Source organism: Oncorhynchus nerka, linkage group LG7 (assembly GCF_034236695.1).
Source record: "Oncorhynchus nerka isolate Pitt River linkage group LG7, Oner_Uvic_2.0, whole genome shotgun sequence".
Classification (NCBI taxonomy): domain Eukaryota; kingdom Metazoa; phylum Chordata; class Actinopteri; order Salmoniformes; family Salmonidae; genus Oncorhynchus; species Oncorhynchus nerka.
In genome coordinates, this window is record NC_088402.1 from 33,595,921 (window position 1) to 33,612,529 (window position 16,609).

Genomic DNA, 16,609 nt, shown 5'->3' on the forward strand with positions numbered 1-16,609 from the left:
TCAGACAGACACCCATTAATGAGCAAGTTCCAGCAGTGAAATATTTATTGGAAAAAGTTTATTCTGCACAGTTCTGCCACAATGCATCAGAAGGCTCAAACCTTCCGAATCTATACACATTTTAGCTTCTGAAGGACCGAACCCATCTAAAACCCAATAGGTATATAGTACATAAAAACCTGACAATCAATTGCAAGTGACACAGGAAGAAGTTGAAACAAGGAAGAAAAACCCACAGGGGAATTAGCATATGAAAATAATGGTAAAACCACCAGGAGAGGTTGTCTGTTTTCACCAAATAACTTACAACAAAATTAGTGGACCAACATAAAAAAGCAACAAGGGTGAAAGTGATGTAGGCTACGGCAAAAATCAGTATTTTTTTTTAACAAACTCTGAACAATCCACTACATAGTTCCAATAAGGGATGAATAGCACTCGATACACATTCTGAAAAGAAAAAGATGGACAATGTCTTACAGTTATGAATATACTCAGTCTCATCTGGTCAATGGATTCATATAATCACATAATAGATTTGAGTTACTATTGAGAACATAGGACAATAACTATTATACAGACATACAGAAAATAAGTTTTATGATACAGAAACACAAAATTGACAAATACTGTTCATTAACATTCTGAACATGAGAATTAAATGCTGTAGTTGTTTTAAAGTCAGTCAATGATCCCAGTTTGAATACTTACACAATTCCAAATACAGGTGTCTTTATATAGCTTTAACATTTGACAGCATTTCAAAATATTATTCAAACTGAATCATGGTCGTTAGGCTGAAAACACATCTTAAAGGTGCCGCCTAGGTGGAAATTGTGGATTTAACCGTGCTTGTATGTGGTTGTATGAAACAAACCCCTGAAAACAGTGTCTAATACTAATACAGTCCTCACTTGGCTTTACAATTTTTTTTACACGTGTATACAGAGGTTTGTTTTAACATGTAGCCTATGAGAATGTCAACATTTGATTTACAGTTCTATGAAAAGGAGAATAATAAGTCAACATCTAAAATTTTGTTGACAATTACTAGCAGGGAGACTAACATCAATATAAAAGTATACATTTCAGGGCACTGCAGTCTGTTGCAGTCATCCAGGTAAAAGTATCTATACAGACTGTACATGCACTCTGAAGTGACAACTTAGACAGCCATTGCCTGTGGTTCTAAAGGATCCATCTCTGGAACATCCATCTGACGTGGTTCTAAAGGATCTTCTTTTGGAACAGAAATTTCTGGTTTCTCTCCTTCTGGCAAATCCGTCTGTTCTGGTTCATCAGGTTCCACTTCCTGGTCAGCCATCTTTTCTGGTTCTGCAGGTTCCACCTCTGGGATGAGGAGGTCGTGCTTAAGTTTTTTCAGCTCTGTCATGTTGAAGCCCATGAAGATAGTAGGGCTGTTCTTCTGAATGGCCTTCATGCACTTTGTGCGCTTCATTCCAAACAGGGTGGACACCTCAGTCCGGGTCAGCCACAGCCTCTTGGAGAGCTCTTCAGACTCCTTCTTGGTGGGGTACGGCTTGGTGTGGAAGTATCTGGTGAGGAAGTCTTTCCGCTCCTCAGAGGGTCGTTTCTCCATCCCACTGGGGTCCAGGGCCAGCTGAATATAGGGGTCCATCTTGGGTACCTGCTCGCGTTTTTCCTTCTCTCGTTGCTTACGGAAAGCTGCCCGCGCATCCCTCTCTTTCTTGTTGGCCTCCATGGCCTCCCTGAAGGCCGCCTCCAGCCTCAGCTTGCTCTGTAGCTCAGCAGGGGACTCAGAGGGCTGGGGGACAGGGACGGAGGCCTGCGCTGCCATGGGGACTGGAGGGAGCTGGGCAGAGTACAGACCTGGCACCTGGACCATCTGCTTAAAGGCCATGACTTGTTGTTGGCGTCCGTTGGTGGGGGAAGGCTGGAGTCTGTCTGCATCTTTAGGGGTCTTGGGGGCACGGCGGCAGCGCTGTAGATGGATTACTATAGCTCTCTGCGTGGTCTTTCCTGTGTAGACGCCGTTGCAGTAGATGCATTTGAATGCTGCAGTCTTGAGGATGGCGTGGACGGTGGGTGCGATGCAGTGCTTCCCACTCAGATGGGCCTGGTAGTTCTCCACTGTGACACACTTCTCTTCACAGAAGGGGCAGTCGGTCCGCATCGTTTTACTGGGGTTCCGACACACTTCCTGTTTTCCACCAGGCTGCATCTTGAGGAAGATCAGGTCTAGGGAGTTCGTGACCAGAGCCAGTTTCAGCTCTGCGTCTCCCAGGATCTCTTTGGGGGCCATGGTGTTGATGTCAAAGTAGGGGAACAGAAGGTTACCGCTGTCATCTGTGTACAGTCTATACTCTCGCCTCATGAAGTCACAGTTGGCCTTCTGTGTGGGGTTGTGTTGTGTGTTTGTGTGTTCAACCAGTTGTTGGATGGAGTAGAACATCCCAGGACAGTAGAGGCAGTTAAGCCCGTGCAGTAGGTGTTCAAAGAGGCCCTTTTCAGACAGCAGGATCTTACACTTCAAACACTTGACTGTCTTGTCAGGCATCTTCCTGAGGAAGGGAGCACGGGCAGCCAGGCCCTGCTGCTTAGCTGTTCTGGGCTGGGCCTTGTGGGCAGCCTGTTGATGAGCCTCATAGACATTGGAAGGGAGCAGTTCATTACAGATGGGACAGGTGATCCACTTCTTGGCTTTGGAGTTGAGAGCAGGATTACCTGCTGGTTTGATTGGTTGAGGAGCCTTGCTGATCAGCTGGATGTTACTCGTCTGGCTGGGCATGCCTACCGGCGTGGCGAAGGTGTAGGTGGGCATGCCGTTGACCTTGTTGCCAGTGGGGAAGAGGTGGCTGAGGAGGGACTGGGAGGTCAGCATGGTGCCCTGGGGGTTGCTCTGGAGCATTGTACCCTGGGGGGTCCCCTGGTTCAAGGGGAGGCGCTGAGTCACCATGAGGGCCTGGGACATCCCTGGAATGCTGATCTGCACCCTCGGGGGCAGGAAGACCTGCTGGGGCTGCTGCTGCTGACCTTGGACCCCTATGGTGAAAGGCACCTGGTTGTGAGGAGCACCAGGTAGTGAGGCGCCAGAGGGCAGTCTGACCATGGTCTGGCCGATGGGCATGGTGGCTGAGATGGCCCCCTGTGGCAGAGCACTCTGCAGCTTGACAGTAGCACCAGGCTGGACGAGGCCCTTTGCCTCAGCACCAGCCAGCTGAACCAGGGCCTGAGGGGGGAGGAAGCTCTGGTTGGGCCCTGCCAGCTGCTCAGGACTGGACACCTGTGGCATCTGTTTTTTAGGGGCCAGTGTTTGGTAATTTGTGGGCTTGGTGTACTGAGTGTTCTCCAAGATCCAGGTCCTGATCTGAGCGCAGGCCCACTGGTGAGTGGGAGAGGCCAGGATGTGGTGCAGCATGTGCTCCGTGCTTTCAATAGCCATCTTACACACCTTACAGAACTGCCTAGAGGCTGTATGGGGGAACTTAGTGTCTGGTATCCGTCCTGAGAAGTGGTGCCACAGTTTCTCCAGGTGGTTCAGCAGGACGTGCTTCTTCATTGAGAACAGGTTTGAGTCCACATATCGGCACTTACGACACTTAAACCTGTCTCCTTTCTTGGTAGTTGAATGCAGAGATGCTGCATCTTGGTCCACATTTGGAGAGCCATGAAAGAGGAGAAGGTGCTTCTTGAGGAGTCGGGGGTGGGCGACGAAGGAGCAGATCTGGCAGGGAGCCAGGACACACAGTTTCCTCTCATACTCATGGCTCCGCTGTAGATGACTCGTGTAGGAGTACCAGTTCCGGGTGGAGTACTTACAGAGGGAGCAGCACAACAGCCGCGTGCGGTACGGCCACTGGGGGAAGGAGACACATCGATAACAAGCGTGATTAGCAAAATAAGACCATTTTAAATTGATCTGTCACTTCACTAAGGAATGCATGTTATATTCTTTTGTACAGTGTCCCTACATAGCCATTTCAGATGCTGATTATGTGTGAATTGAATTAACTGATGCATATTCATCAGTGGCTATGCATTTCCACAGAGCCCAGAAATATTGGCACATTTAAGCAATCACTTTATTTCAAACACTGTTGGTTTGTTGACATCCCTATCAGACTAGTGCGTCTTTCCAGGTGCCATTTTACCTTTTTCTTCCTCTTCCCTTGGAAGGGCTCACTGAGATCCACCCACTCAGTCTCCTGGAATGCCTCATCAGAATCAGACTCTTCATCAGAGTTCTTCTCCTTCTTTTGCAGCTCCTGGAAGTTGGTGACAGACAACAACATACCGTTAAGGACAACAAACAGCTAAGTATCATGGGAAGAAAACACTGATCAATGATCTCTGAACATTCACTATCCTGTGTACCAAATGGCACCTTATTCCCTTTACAGTGCACTACCCTTGACCATCGGGAATAGGGTGCCATTTGGTACAGAGTTATGGGAAAAGTACTATCCATGCCTATAAACAACAGGTAAGATGGCAATAATTAGGGCTCATCTAGCCCCCAAACAAAAGTTCCTACAATGCTCTGATACCTATAAAACAGATCATTTTAAAACATAAAAATTGCACAACAAAAACATACTTCCAGAAGGTTTTTGCAATCCTCCAGTCCAAAATCACTCAAAATGTGTTTCACTCTTCTCCTTGTTTTTCGGATGTTCTCCAAGTTTCCAACCGGGACCTGATACATTGTTCCTCAGCTTCCTGAAAGAGAGAGCCATGTTAGGCCAGGTAATATTATACACATCCAAACTAGGGATGGGATTTGACTGAGTACTTGCATGATTATTTTTCCTAGTACTCAAAAAATTTAAAAACAAAGAAATAGGCCTATGTGCACATATGTCTATGTCAAGAGTAACGATGACCAATTTATCATATCCATTACATATAACAAATCCTAATTTGACCTAATAAATATAGTGCCTTCAGAAAGTATTGAGACCCCTTGACCTTTCCCACATTTTGTTACGTTATTCTAAAATGGACTAAATATAAACCATTCTTAAGCCATCGACACACTTGACATAATAATGACAAAGCAAAAACTGGTCGGACATTTTGCATTTGTTTGGGGGGGTACAACTGTCAGTTGAACAACTGAATGAGTCTTCCTCATTTAACCCAACCACTCTAAATCAGAGGTGTGGAGGGCTGCCATAATCGACATCCCATGTCTTTGGCGCCCAGGGAACAGTGGGTTATAACTAGCTCAGGGGCCGAACGACAGGTTTTTACCTAGTCAGCGCGGTGATTCAATCCAGCAACCTTTCGGTTACTGGCCCAACGCTCTAACCACTAGGCGACCTGCCACTCCTAATTTATACAAGTATTCATACCCTTTGCTACGAGACTTGAAATTGACCTCAGGTGCATCCTGTTTCCATTGATCATCATAAGATGTTTCTACAACTTGATTGGAGTCCACCTGGGGTAAATTCAATTCATTGGATATGATTTGGAAAGGCACACACCTGTCAATATAAGGTCCCACAGTTGACAGTGCAAGTCAGGCAAAAACCAGGCCAAGAGGATGAAGGAATAGTCTGTAGAGCTCTGAGACAGGTCTGTGTTGAGGCACAGATCTGGGGAAGGGTACCAAAAAAATGTCTGCAGCATTGAAGTTTCCCAAGAACACAGTTGGCCTCCATTATTCTTAAATGGAAGAAGTTTGGAACCACCAAGACTCTTCCTAGAGCTGGCCGCCCAGCCAAGCAGAGCAATTGGGGGAGATGGGCCTTGTCAGGGAGGTGACCAAGAACCCGATGATCATTCTGGCAGAGCACAAGAGTTCCTCTGTGCAGATGGGAGAACCTCCCAGAAGGACAACCATCTCTGCAGCACTCCACCAATCAGGCCTTTATGGTAGAGTGGCCAGACGGAAGCCACTCCCCAGTAAACGGCACATGAAAGCCCACTTGGAGTTTGCGAAAACCCACTTAAATTACTCTGACCATGAAAAACAAGATTCTCTGGTCTGATGAAACCAAGATTGAACTCTTTGGCCTGAATGCCAAGCGTCACATCTGGTGGAAACCTGGCACCATCCCTATGATGAAGCATGGTGGTGGAAGAATCATGTAGTGGGGATGTTCTTCAGCAGCAGGGACTGGGAGACTAGTCAGGATCGAGGCAAATATGAACAGAGCAAAGTACAGAGAGATCCTTGATAAACATTCAACAAAGTACTGAGTAAAAAGTATGCCAGCACTGTCAACTGTGGGACCTTACATAACCAGGTGTGTGCTTTTCCAAATAAGGTCCAATCAATGGAAATATTCACTCCAATCAAATTGTAGAAAGATCTGAAGAATGATCAATGAAAACAGGATGCACCTGAGCTCAAGTCTCATAGAAAAGGGTCTGAATACATATGTATTCAAATCTGTTTTTGCTTTGTCATTATGGGGTAGTGTGTAGATTTTTTTTTTAGAATAAGGCTGTAATGTAACAAAATGTGGAGAAAGGGGTCTAAATTTGAGGTCGACCGATTAATCGGAATGGGCGATTGATTAGGGCCGATTAAGTTTTCATAACAATCGGAAATCTGTATTTTTGGGCGCATATTTTTTTAGACCTTTATTTAACTAGGCAAGTCAGTTAAGAACACATTCTTATTTTCAATGACGGCCTAGGAACGGTGGGTTAACTGCCTTGTTCAGGGGCAGAACGACAGATCTTTACCTTGTCGGCTCGGGGGGATCCAATCCAAACTAGTCCAACGCTCTAACCACCTGCCTCTCATTGCACTCCACGAGGAGCCTGCCTGTTACGCGAATGCAGTAGAAGCCAAGGTAAGTTGCTAGCTAGCATTAAACTTATCTTATAAAAAACAATCAATCATAACCACTAGTTATAACTACACATGGTTGATGATATTACTAGTTTATCTAGCGTGTCCTGCTTGCACATAATCGATGCAACGTTGGGGGATGATTTAACAAAAGCGCATTTGCGAAAAAAGCACAATCGTTGGACGACTGTACCTAACCACAAACACCAATGCCTTTCTTAAAATCAATACACAGAAGTATATATTTTTAAACCTGCATATTTAGCTAAAAGAAATTCAGGTTAGCAGGCAATATTAACCAGGTGAAATTGTGTCACTTCTCTTAAGTTCATTGCACGCAGAGTCAGGGAATATGCAACAGTTTGGGCCGCCTGGCTCTTTGCGAACTAATATGACAGAATTTTATGTAATTATGACATAACTTTGAAGGTTGTGCAATGTAACAAGAATATTTAGCTAACGGTTCTGTATTTCACTGAAATAAAACGTTTTGTTTTCGAAATGATAGTTTCCGGATTCCACCATATTAATGACCAACGGCTTGATTTCTGTGTTATGTTATAATTAAGTCTATGATTTGATAGAGCAGTCTGAGCGATGGTAGGCAGCAGCAGGCTCGTAAGCATTCATTCAAACAGCACTTTCGTGCGTTTTGCCAGCAGCTCTTCGCAAGCACAGCGCCGTTTATGACTTCAAGCCTATCAGCCTAATGGCTGGTGTAACCGATGTGAAATGGCTAGCTAGTTAGCTGGGTGTGCGCTAATGTGCGCTGTGACTGGAATGAACTGCAAAAATCGCTGAAGTTGGAGACTTTTATCTCCCTCACCAACTTCAAACATCAGCTATCCGAGCAGCTAACCGATCGCTGCAGCTGTACATAGTCTATTGGTAAATAGCCCACCCATTTTCACCTACCTCATCCCCATACTGTTTTTATACTGTTTTTTTTATTTTATTTATTTATTTACTTTTCTGCTCTTTTGCACACCAATATCTCTACCTGTACATGACCATCTGATCATTTATCACCCCAGTGTTAATCTGCAAAATTGTATTATTCGCCTACCTCCTCATGCCTTTTGCACACATTGTATATAGACTGCCCATTTTTTTTTCTACTGTGTTCTACCTGGTTAAATAAAGGTGAAATAAAATAAAATAAAAATAAAATAAAAATAGCGTTTCAAACGTCACTCGCTCTGAGACTTGGAGTAGTTGTTCCCCTTGCCCTGCAAGGGCCGCGGCTTTTGTGGAGCGATGGGTAACGCTGCTTCGAGTGTGGCTGTTGTCGATGTGTTCCTGGTTCGAGCCCAGGTAGGGGCAAGGAGAGGGACAGAAGCTATACTGTTACACTGGCAATACTATAGTGCCTAAAAGAACATCCAATAGTCAAAGTATTATGAAATACAAATGGTATAGAGAGAAATAGTCCTATAAAAACGATTAACTACAACCTAAAACCTCTTATCTTGGAATATTGAAGTCTCATGTTAAAAAGGAACCACCAATATGTTCTCATGTTCTGAGCAAGGAACTTAAACGTTAGCTTTTTTACATGGCACATATTGCACTTTTACTTCTCCAGCATTTTTTAAACCAAATTGAACATGTTTCATTATTTATTTGAGGCTGAATTGATTTTTATTGATGCATTATATTAAGTTAAAATAAGTGTTCATTCAGTATTGTTGTAATTGTCATTATTACAAAAAAAATAAAAATTGTCTGATTAATCGGCATCTGCCTTTTTGGTCCTCCAATAATCGGTATTGGCGTTAAAATCATAATCGGTCAACCTCTAGTCTGAATACTTCCCAAATGCACTGTCGACTAAACCCTTCCATTGTTCTGCAACTAGCTACCCCTAACAAGCAAAGTTTGAAATGTGTTCTACTCTCATGGCTTTGAGTCTCTAGTGACTCTTGTCAAGGAGTGAAATGTAAACTTAAAATATACAAGAGTTTGCACGAGATACTTGTGTGTATATAAAGTGTATGTGGATACCCCTTCAAATTGGTGGATTCGTCCATTTCAGCCACACCCGTTGCGGACTCGTGTATAAAATCAAGCAGCCATGCAATCTCCATAGACAAACATTGGCAGTGGAATGGCTTTACTAAAGAGCTCAGTGACTTTCAACGCGGCACAGTCATAGGATGCCATCTTTCCAACAAGTCAGTTAGTCAAATGTCTGCCATGCTAGAGCTGCCCTTGGTCATCTGTAAGTGCTGTTATTGTGAAGTGGAAACATCTAGGAGAAACAACGGCCCAGCCGCAAAGTGGTAGGCCACACAAGCTCACAGAACGGTCGCAACACTCACTACAGAGTTCCAAACTGCCTCCGTAAGCAATGTCAGCACAATAACGGTTTGTCAGGAGCTTCATGTAATGGGTTTCCATGGCCAAGCAGCTGCACAGATGCCTAATCTCACCATGTGCAATGCCAAGTGTCGCCTGGAGCAGTGTAAAGCTCACCGTCATTGACCTCTGGAGTGATGAATCATGCTTCACCATCTGGCAGTCCGACGGACGAATCTGGGTTTGGTGGATGCCAGGAGAACGCTACCTGCCCCAATGCAGAGTGCCAACTGTAAAGTTTGGTGGAGAAATAATGGTGTGGGGCTGTTTTTCATGGTTTGGGATAGGCCCCTTAGTTCCAATTTTAACGCTATGACATTATAGGCGATCCTGTGCTTCCAACTTTGTGGAAGGCCCTTTCCTGTTTCAGCATAACAATGCCCCCATGCACAAAGCGAGGTCCATACAGAACTGGTTTGTCGAGATCAGTGTGGAAGAACTTGACTGGCCTGCACAAGAGCCCTGACCTCAACCCCATTGAACACCTTTGGGATTAATTAGAACGCTGATGGCGAACAAGGCCGAATCGCCCAACATCAGTGCCTGACCTCAGTAATGCTCGTAGCTGAATGGAGCAAGTCCCACAGCAATGTTCCAACATCTAGCGGAAAGCCTTCCCCAGAAGAGTGGAGGCTGTTATAGCAGCAAGTGGGGGTACCAATTTCATATTAATGCCCATGATTTTGGAATGAGATGTTCGATGAGCAGGTGTCCACATACATTTGGTCATGTAGTGTATATTCAGTCTAATTTGTGCCATTTAAGATCAGTTTATTACAGTTTCAATAAATGTGTTATATTATATGGTGGAATACAATCTCTAGAAATAAAGGCAGTAACTGCACTTGCTTGTAGAAGCCTATCGCTGTGCAATGGTATAGCCTTGCTTTGTTAATTTAGCCGACATGACGGTCTTATTTCCCGAGCCCTTAAGGGCATTCAAGACACCCATTTCCTAGTAAAAACACGTCATATAATAAAACAGAATATTTTTCCAAATGAAAAAAAAATAGTTACTGCGAAGTAAAGCGCATTTTGCATATGGAACTGTTATTTAGAGTGAATGTTTCAAACGTGACTCTATTTGGCAATTTTTCAGGATTACAAAATAATTACAGCCACAACATCTGTTTGGTGAGGCCTAGGATTTATTCGGATGAAAATACGCTCCGTCTTTATCAAACTAATGTTTTTGTGTATTTTCAGTGTGGAACCGGTCTATGTTTAAGGGCGGGGGCACTAGCAGTCCACAAAGTAGCTTCCAGTTGAAGCTCGCATCCGCTACAAGACCATGGTGCTTGCCTACGGAGCTGTGAGGGGAACGGCACCTCAGTACCTCCAGGCTCTGATCAGGCCCTACACCCAAACAAGGGCACTGCGTTCATCCACCTCTGGCCTGCTCGCCTCCCTACCACTGAGGAAGTACAGTTCCCGCTCAGCCCAGTCAAAACTGTTCGCTGCTCTGGCCCCCCCAATGGTGGAACAAACTCCCTCACGACGCCAGGACAGCGGAGTCAATCACCACCTTCCGGAGAAACCTGAAACCCCACCTCTTTAAGGAATACCTAGGATAGGATAAAGTAATCCTTCTCACCCCCCCCTAAAAGATTTAGATGCACTATTGTAAAGTGGCTGCTCCACTGGATGTCATAAGGTGAATGCACCAATTTGTAAGTCGCTCTGGATAAGAGCGTCTGCTAAATGACTTAAATGTAAATGTAAATGTAAAATAGACTGGAATATTTTTATTCCAAAACTGCAGCTCTCTGTTGGAACACATTTCCTACTTTAATCAACCAGTCCATTTTGAAATGTGACAAAATTGTCATTTTGCCAAGAATGTGGCTTGTGTATCCCATCATTTAGACGTTTTTATAGGCATTTATTTCTGTAGGCCTAACAGGAGTTTGTGTGCCCCGTTAGCGTGTGTAGAGGAGGCAGTCGGAACGCAATTGAGTGAGTGATACACAGAGGGAAAAGGGAATTTAAGGAGAAGAACTGTGTGATGCTTGGTTTGGTTTCTTTTTTGCTGTGCCCCGCAAATGCACATGTAGAAATGGAGCACTAGAGTCAAAGCAAATGAACGTGGTCTTCATTTTTTACAGGACAATTTCACTTGTCCCTTCCGGCAGCCACAAAGCACATTCCACAAAATAGTTTTACAGTATATATAGTGATCTCTGGTTAAAGATCATGCTTTGACATCCATGAATGTAGCCTATGGATTTATGTGTTTATGGCTCATAGGCCATAAATGTAAACCAATAACCTAAGTATTTTACTTTTAGATGTGTGTATTGTTAGATATTACTTTTGGAGCTAGGAACACAAACATTTTTCTATATCCGCAATATATATGCGTGCGACCACTAAAATGTGATTTAGTGACAAGATATAGAAATGCCATTGTCATGTTACCCTCACCCAATACTGCTACTATTTCCAAATCTAGCACCATGTGCCACACAGCAAGATAACAAGAACATTTGGGTAGTTACCATACGGCCAAAACAAAAGTAAAAAATTAGTGTACAGGAGCTGCCAACTCACGCATTTGACCCTCACACCAGATCTTATATCTCACGCATTGAAAAGTACTGCTGTTATTTGTAGAATTAGTCCATTGTATAGTAAGTGTGTTAACTTTTAAACTGTGCTCCAAATCGTTTTTGAAAATCAGACCATCTGCGCCTGCAACTTATCACGAGCAGAACCTCTATCACTGACCTGTCTTGCAACAGCACTGTGAACCGCTTTCACATTGAAACATATGATTGGTCTAGTTATGTAAGGCAGGGATTCCTGGGTCCCCCCTCCAAGCTTTGGAACATTCCACGCCACCCCTGCACGCACACACATCTATTTCTATGGGCACAAGAACTGTTCACACCCCAGGTTTAAAGCTTATTACCTGCAATTCTACACATTTTGTCATGTGGTGCAAAGAACATTTTGCAGTTTTAAAGCTAATTTTCTTGCAATTGTATACATTTTGCCACATCTAATGTATATTCATGTGATTTGAGTGACATATTACAACATCTATGGGCAAATAAAACCCAGCTGACATAGGCTAGTTGATCTGGACATTTCTGACAAGTTATAAATAGCTCTAAGGTATACAATGACTAACATGACAAGAGGAACTGATGGTGCACTACCCACTTTCGAAATTGCACCTTGTGCATTCTATCATTACAACTTTCAAGAGTAAGTTTAAAACCAGACTGAGCTCCTTAAGTGTGTTTTTTTAAAGGTATTTATAAACCTGCCCCCCTCCCTAGGAGGCACAACACAGTTTGGGAATCACTAATGTAAGGGATCAACGGGATTGGATGCAGGTGTAAACTTTTTTTAGCGTCCCTCAAGATTAGAGTGGAGCTGAATAGAGAATGTACTCCACTGCGTTTATAAAACTGTTAAAAGAGCAGCACAGTAGCAGTTTTATGTACAATTTTGCCCAAACTAGGTTGCTGTTACTCCCGTCCCCATTGCAGAATGCAGCCTTTTGACATGTATGTGAATCAATTTAATCCACACTTGCATTAAATCTCCTCATTTGGCGATTTGCATTAGGCTGTGACAACGAAAAGGCAGCAGACAGACCTAGTTTGGTAGGGCGACATGATTTGAAACTATGAAAATAATTGTCAAGATTGTGACCCCAAAAGTCTAAGTTTGATTCTGGAGCGGGGACAATGAATATTTATATATTTTTTGGTTAGGGTGTAGGGGTAGATTTATGGCATCTTGTATTCAGGAGATTTTATCGACTTTATTTAGCCTGATCAGTGGAACAATTCTCATTCTTAACAATGGGCTAAAATATAGGGTAATTTGTGTGCAAGAACACTGATTCCCCAAACGTATTTTTATTATTCCACTTCTTTCCAATTTTGCCAGTGTAATCACATATTTGAAATCCGATATGCCTACGTGTCTTTGAAAATGAATTATGAGGCTATGTATTTTTGCAGCCATTCCATGGACAGTTTTGCATAAACCATACAAATAAGCATTGGATATTAAACACTCCAAGCCTAAACATTTATTTGTATATTGTATTGTGCACATGCTAGGCAGATTGAGTTGTGATTCCCCCTACCATCTAACGCATCATATTTCATCTCAGTAGAGTAAGATTATAGCAAGGATCTTCAACTAGTAGACATAAACCACCTGAATATTGATATTCAGTCAATTGTGGGTGATTGGGAAATTGTTATAACAAGAACATTTTCAAAACACCCAGCACTTGTGAAACATAGATCAGGGGTGGTGAACAAGCAGGATTTTTTTCAAGCCTTATTTTAAAGAGTTCACCCAAATTACAAAATGTTTGTATTTACCTTAAAAGCAGTCTATGGACAAGGAGACTGCAATCTATGATTTGGTGACCTACTGCTATCAACCACTAAAGTGTTAGTATTTCCTGCGCAGAGCCTTGGTGTAGTGGTAACACTATCTTGCATGTGTCACATACTTTCCATCCTTTATACTGTTTTTCCACCATCTTATTTATTTACTGTCTGAATAAAGTGTCAATCCACCTAAATAAGGTTTCACAAAAATAGGCATACTTTGAGATTTGGAAGGGTGAAATGTTAAAGTCGACAAATTGAGTTAATTTCATGTTCAAAGTATCCTTAATAAACCGGACCTGTGGTTTATATTGTTTTATTTTCCACCCTGGTCATAACCCCAAGCCATGTCAAAATACGTAGAATGGCAGGAAATTAACTTTCGGGACATTTTACTGTTTTAATGTCTAGGGGTTGTGCCAGGGAAAAATGAAATTCGCATAGCAAATCTCACTCTAAACTTTCTTAAAAAGTTGCCAGCCCGGAGTGTACTCGTTCAAATTACAGGCACTCGAAAGAGTCCTGTATTGTTCTTTTTCGTCACGAGCTAGCTAACGTTAGCTGGCTAGCTAAGTAGATCCCCGACACAGGAGTTGAACATTTGCGTGCCTTCCTTGGATGTGGCAGCCGTTTCACAGATTCCCTCTCCGGAAACAAATCCTGAATCCCCCCCCTCACCCGTGGTCACAATGCCCCATGGTAGGCACAGAAATTACAATCGAAGTTGAAAGGGCAGTCATTCGAATGGGACGCCTATGCCACGAAGGGTCACCAAAAGCGGCCGGTGGACCCGAGAGCAAAAATATAGCTAAAACCATCTAATTGTATGCATTGGCGGGAATGAAAAATATAAGCTAAAATGCTAGCTAGCTAGCTGTGTTGAACTCAATGATCAATCATTGGTTGAACTGCATACAAACATGTCTGGTTGGCTGATTTATGAAAGTGGATCTGCGCAAATGTCGACAATGGCTACAATAGGTGTAGATTTGTGATGAACTGTTGAAGATGTTGACTGACCGGGCTACATACAATTACCTTTGCTTTTGCTTCTCCGGTTATAAAAGGATGGCTGTCGCGTCTTTTTTTTTTTTTTTTTACCGTGTATGGATAGTTTCACCAATCCGCCAGCGCTTCAGTCTCGGTGTCACGGAAGTGTGCAATCAATCCACCTGGACGATACTCTGCCACTCACCTCCCCGGACAAGATGCAACCGCCAAAGTTAATTCAGGAAATAATTATTCACATTAAAGTGAAATAATTGATGTATTGTGCTGTTTCACCCTCCTCCTGAAGTAAAAAATGGCGCTTGTGTTCAGGACATGACGTTTGGGTCCTAATTAGCATATATGGAGGATGACCAATGAGATTGAAGTTAGCTGTGGACTAAATTGGGGAACTTTCCAAACATAATTGAAGTTTCGTAGTGATTTCCTTCCATTTCAATCTTTAATTGATGAGTTAATTGGGCGAATAAACCTTACATAAGAGCACAAAAGAGGTGTGGGTGTGGCTGCAGACAGAATAAAGGCTCTGGAAAAAGCTAGCTAGTCACATGGTACAATTCAAAACAACCAATAGGCTGTCAGGAAATTGAGGCAAAGGGGAGGGCCAAAAAGATTTTATGGTGACCTCATATCATGCCACTGTTCATCAGCCAATGGTAGACTACCCTTCCAGTCCATTATTTGATGGAAAAAACATAAGAATTTAAGTACATGCTACCTTTTATTACAATACATTAGTGTGTTAGAAATGTCTAAAATGAAATTGCAATGGAATTTGAAAGGTACAAATCAAGAATAACAATATTTCTTATTATTTTTATATTTTATATGTTACGCAAAAACAAATACATCTACTAATTGTGGCCAAAGGTGTAGCCACAGCGAAATTTGGCTCGCCAGCTAAAGCTATTCAATCAACTCCATTCTGTAAAACTATAAACTATTTTCAGGAACGAGACATGAACACAGATTTACACATTGTTAATTGGGTTATCATATATGGTTGTCAATGTATTGATTGGTGCCCTAACGCCATGGTCTACTAGTGGCTGGCTAGTGACCATCTCTTGAAAGCCCATTGCCGATACATTTCTTATTAAAGCTGAACTTTCCTCAACTTTCACTCCTATAGTCAGGTTTGCATTGTCAACAGTTGCATCTTGACAGTAGCCGTGTCCGAATACCCATACTAGCGTACTACATACTTAAATTGCATACTCATTTCGGCGTTTGATCTATTTACAATTCACTCGTCTTTAATGAATGACATTTGACAACAGCTGATAATCAGATAAATTGTCACTGTACCAAAATATGAATGGTGGTAGTCAACGCAATCACGCATTAGATAACGCATTCGGAGTACTATTTTCACATGCTATAAAAAGTTTTTTTCACGTACTATTTAGTACGCTAGTATGAGTATTCGGACACAGACATTGTCTCTTCAAATCACCACCTTCAGGTGAAAATAAATAATTTCTGACGAATTGTCGCCAAACTGTGATCGCCCCCTGGAGGCCAACAGTAATAATGCAGACCTATCCTAAAACTGTTACAGGCTTGTTATCCTCTCAAATAAAAACGGTCAGTATTCTTTACTCAATATTATATTCCTCATGATGGAAATATATTTTCAAGAGCAACACACAGAACAATGGCCTTGAGCGTGAAATTACTCGATATGCACCTTATGTGAACGAGGTGCCAGTGAAGATAGCGAGAATACAGTGTACATTGTTTCAGAAGAGAAACTAAGTACTGTAGCAGAATGCGATCACAAAGCTTTGCACATCTTTCTGTGAGAGGATTTGGTGTTTGGGTTGCATTTTCTATCAGGGTCAATAGGTCATCTGGGTTTTTAGACTTGCTCTCAAGCTAGAGGGCCTGCTGTCATTTGCTTGTCTGCATGTGACACCCTATTCCCTATTATAGGGCACTAGCCCTAGTCAAAAGTCATGCACTATATAGAGGTATATAGGCTGCCATTTCATAAGCAGACATTTTGTGTTGCAGGATAACAGAAACACAGCCTGGTAAATATAGGAGTTTACATGATGAATGACATACCTTACTATACTAGTGTGTAAGG

General features: G+C 42.7%; 1 protein-coding gene across 1 annotated transcript; it reads right to left on the reverse strand.

Annotated features, from left to right (window-relative positions):
- Positions 1 to 41: 41 nt before the first annotated feature.
- Positions 42 to 14,844, reverse strand: LOC115131491 (activity-dependent neuroprotective protein 2a-like). Its single transcript, XM_029663256.2, has 4 exons — positions 14,548 to 14,844; positions 4,580 to 4,701; positions 4,134 to 4,247; positions 42 to 3,838 (listed from the first exon to the last, which is right to left on the reverse strand). The coding sequence occupies exons 2-4, from the start codon at positions 4,685 to 4,687 to the stop codon at positions 1,166 to 1,168; spliced, it is 2,895 nt and encodes a 964-aa protein (XP_029519116.1). The 5' UTR covers positions 4,688 to 4,701; positions 14,548 to 14,844; the 3' UTR covers positions 42 to 1,165.
- Between the last annotated feature and the right edge of the window lie 1,765 nt (positions 14,845 to 16,609).

What these genes read in the sequence shown, in the direction of transcription:
- LOC115131491 (XM_029663256.2), bottom strand. Translation starts at nt 4,687, where the DNA reads ATGTATCAGGTCCCGGTTGGAAACTTGGAGAACATCCGAAAAACAAGG. An exon ending in ATTGCAAAAACCTTCTGGAA is followed by an intron (nt 4,248 to 4,579) that starts GTATGTTTTTGT and finishes ACCAACTTCCAG; the next exon opens with GAGCTGCAAAAGAAGGAGAA. An exon ending in AAGGGAAGAGGAAGAAAAAG is followed by an intron (nt 3,839 to 4,133) that starts GTAAAATGGCAC and finishes TCCTTCCCCCAG; the next exon opens with TGGCCGTACCGCACGCGGCT.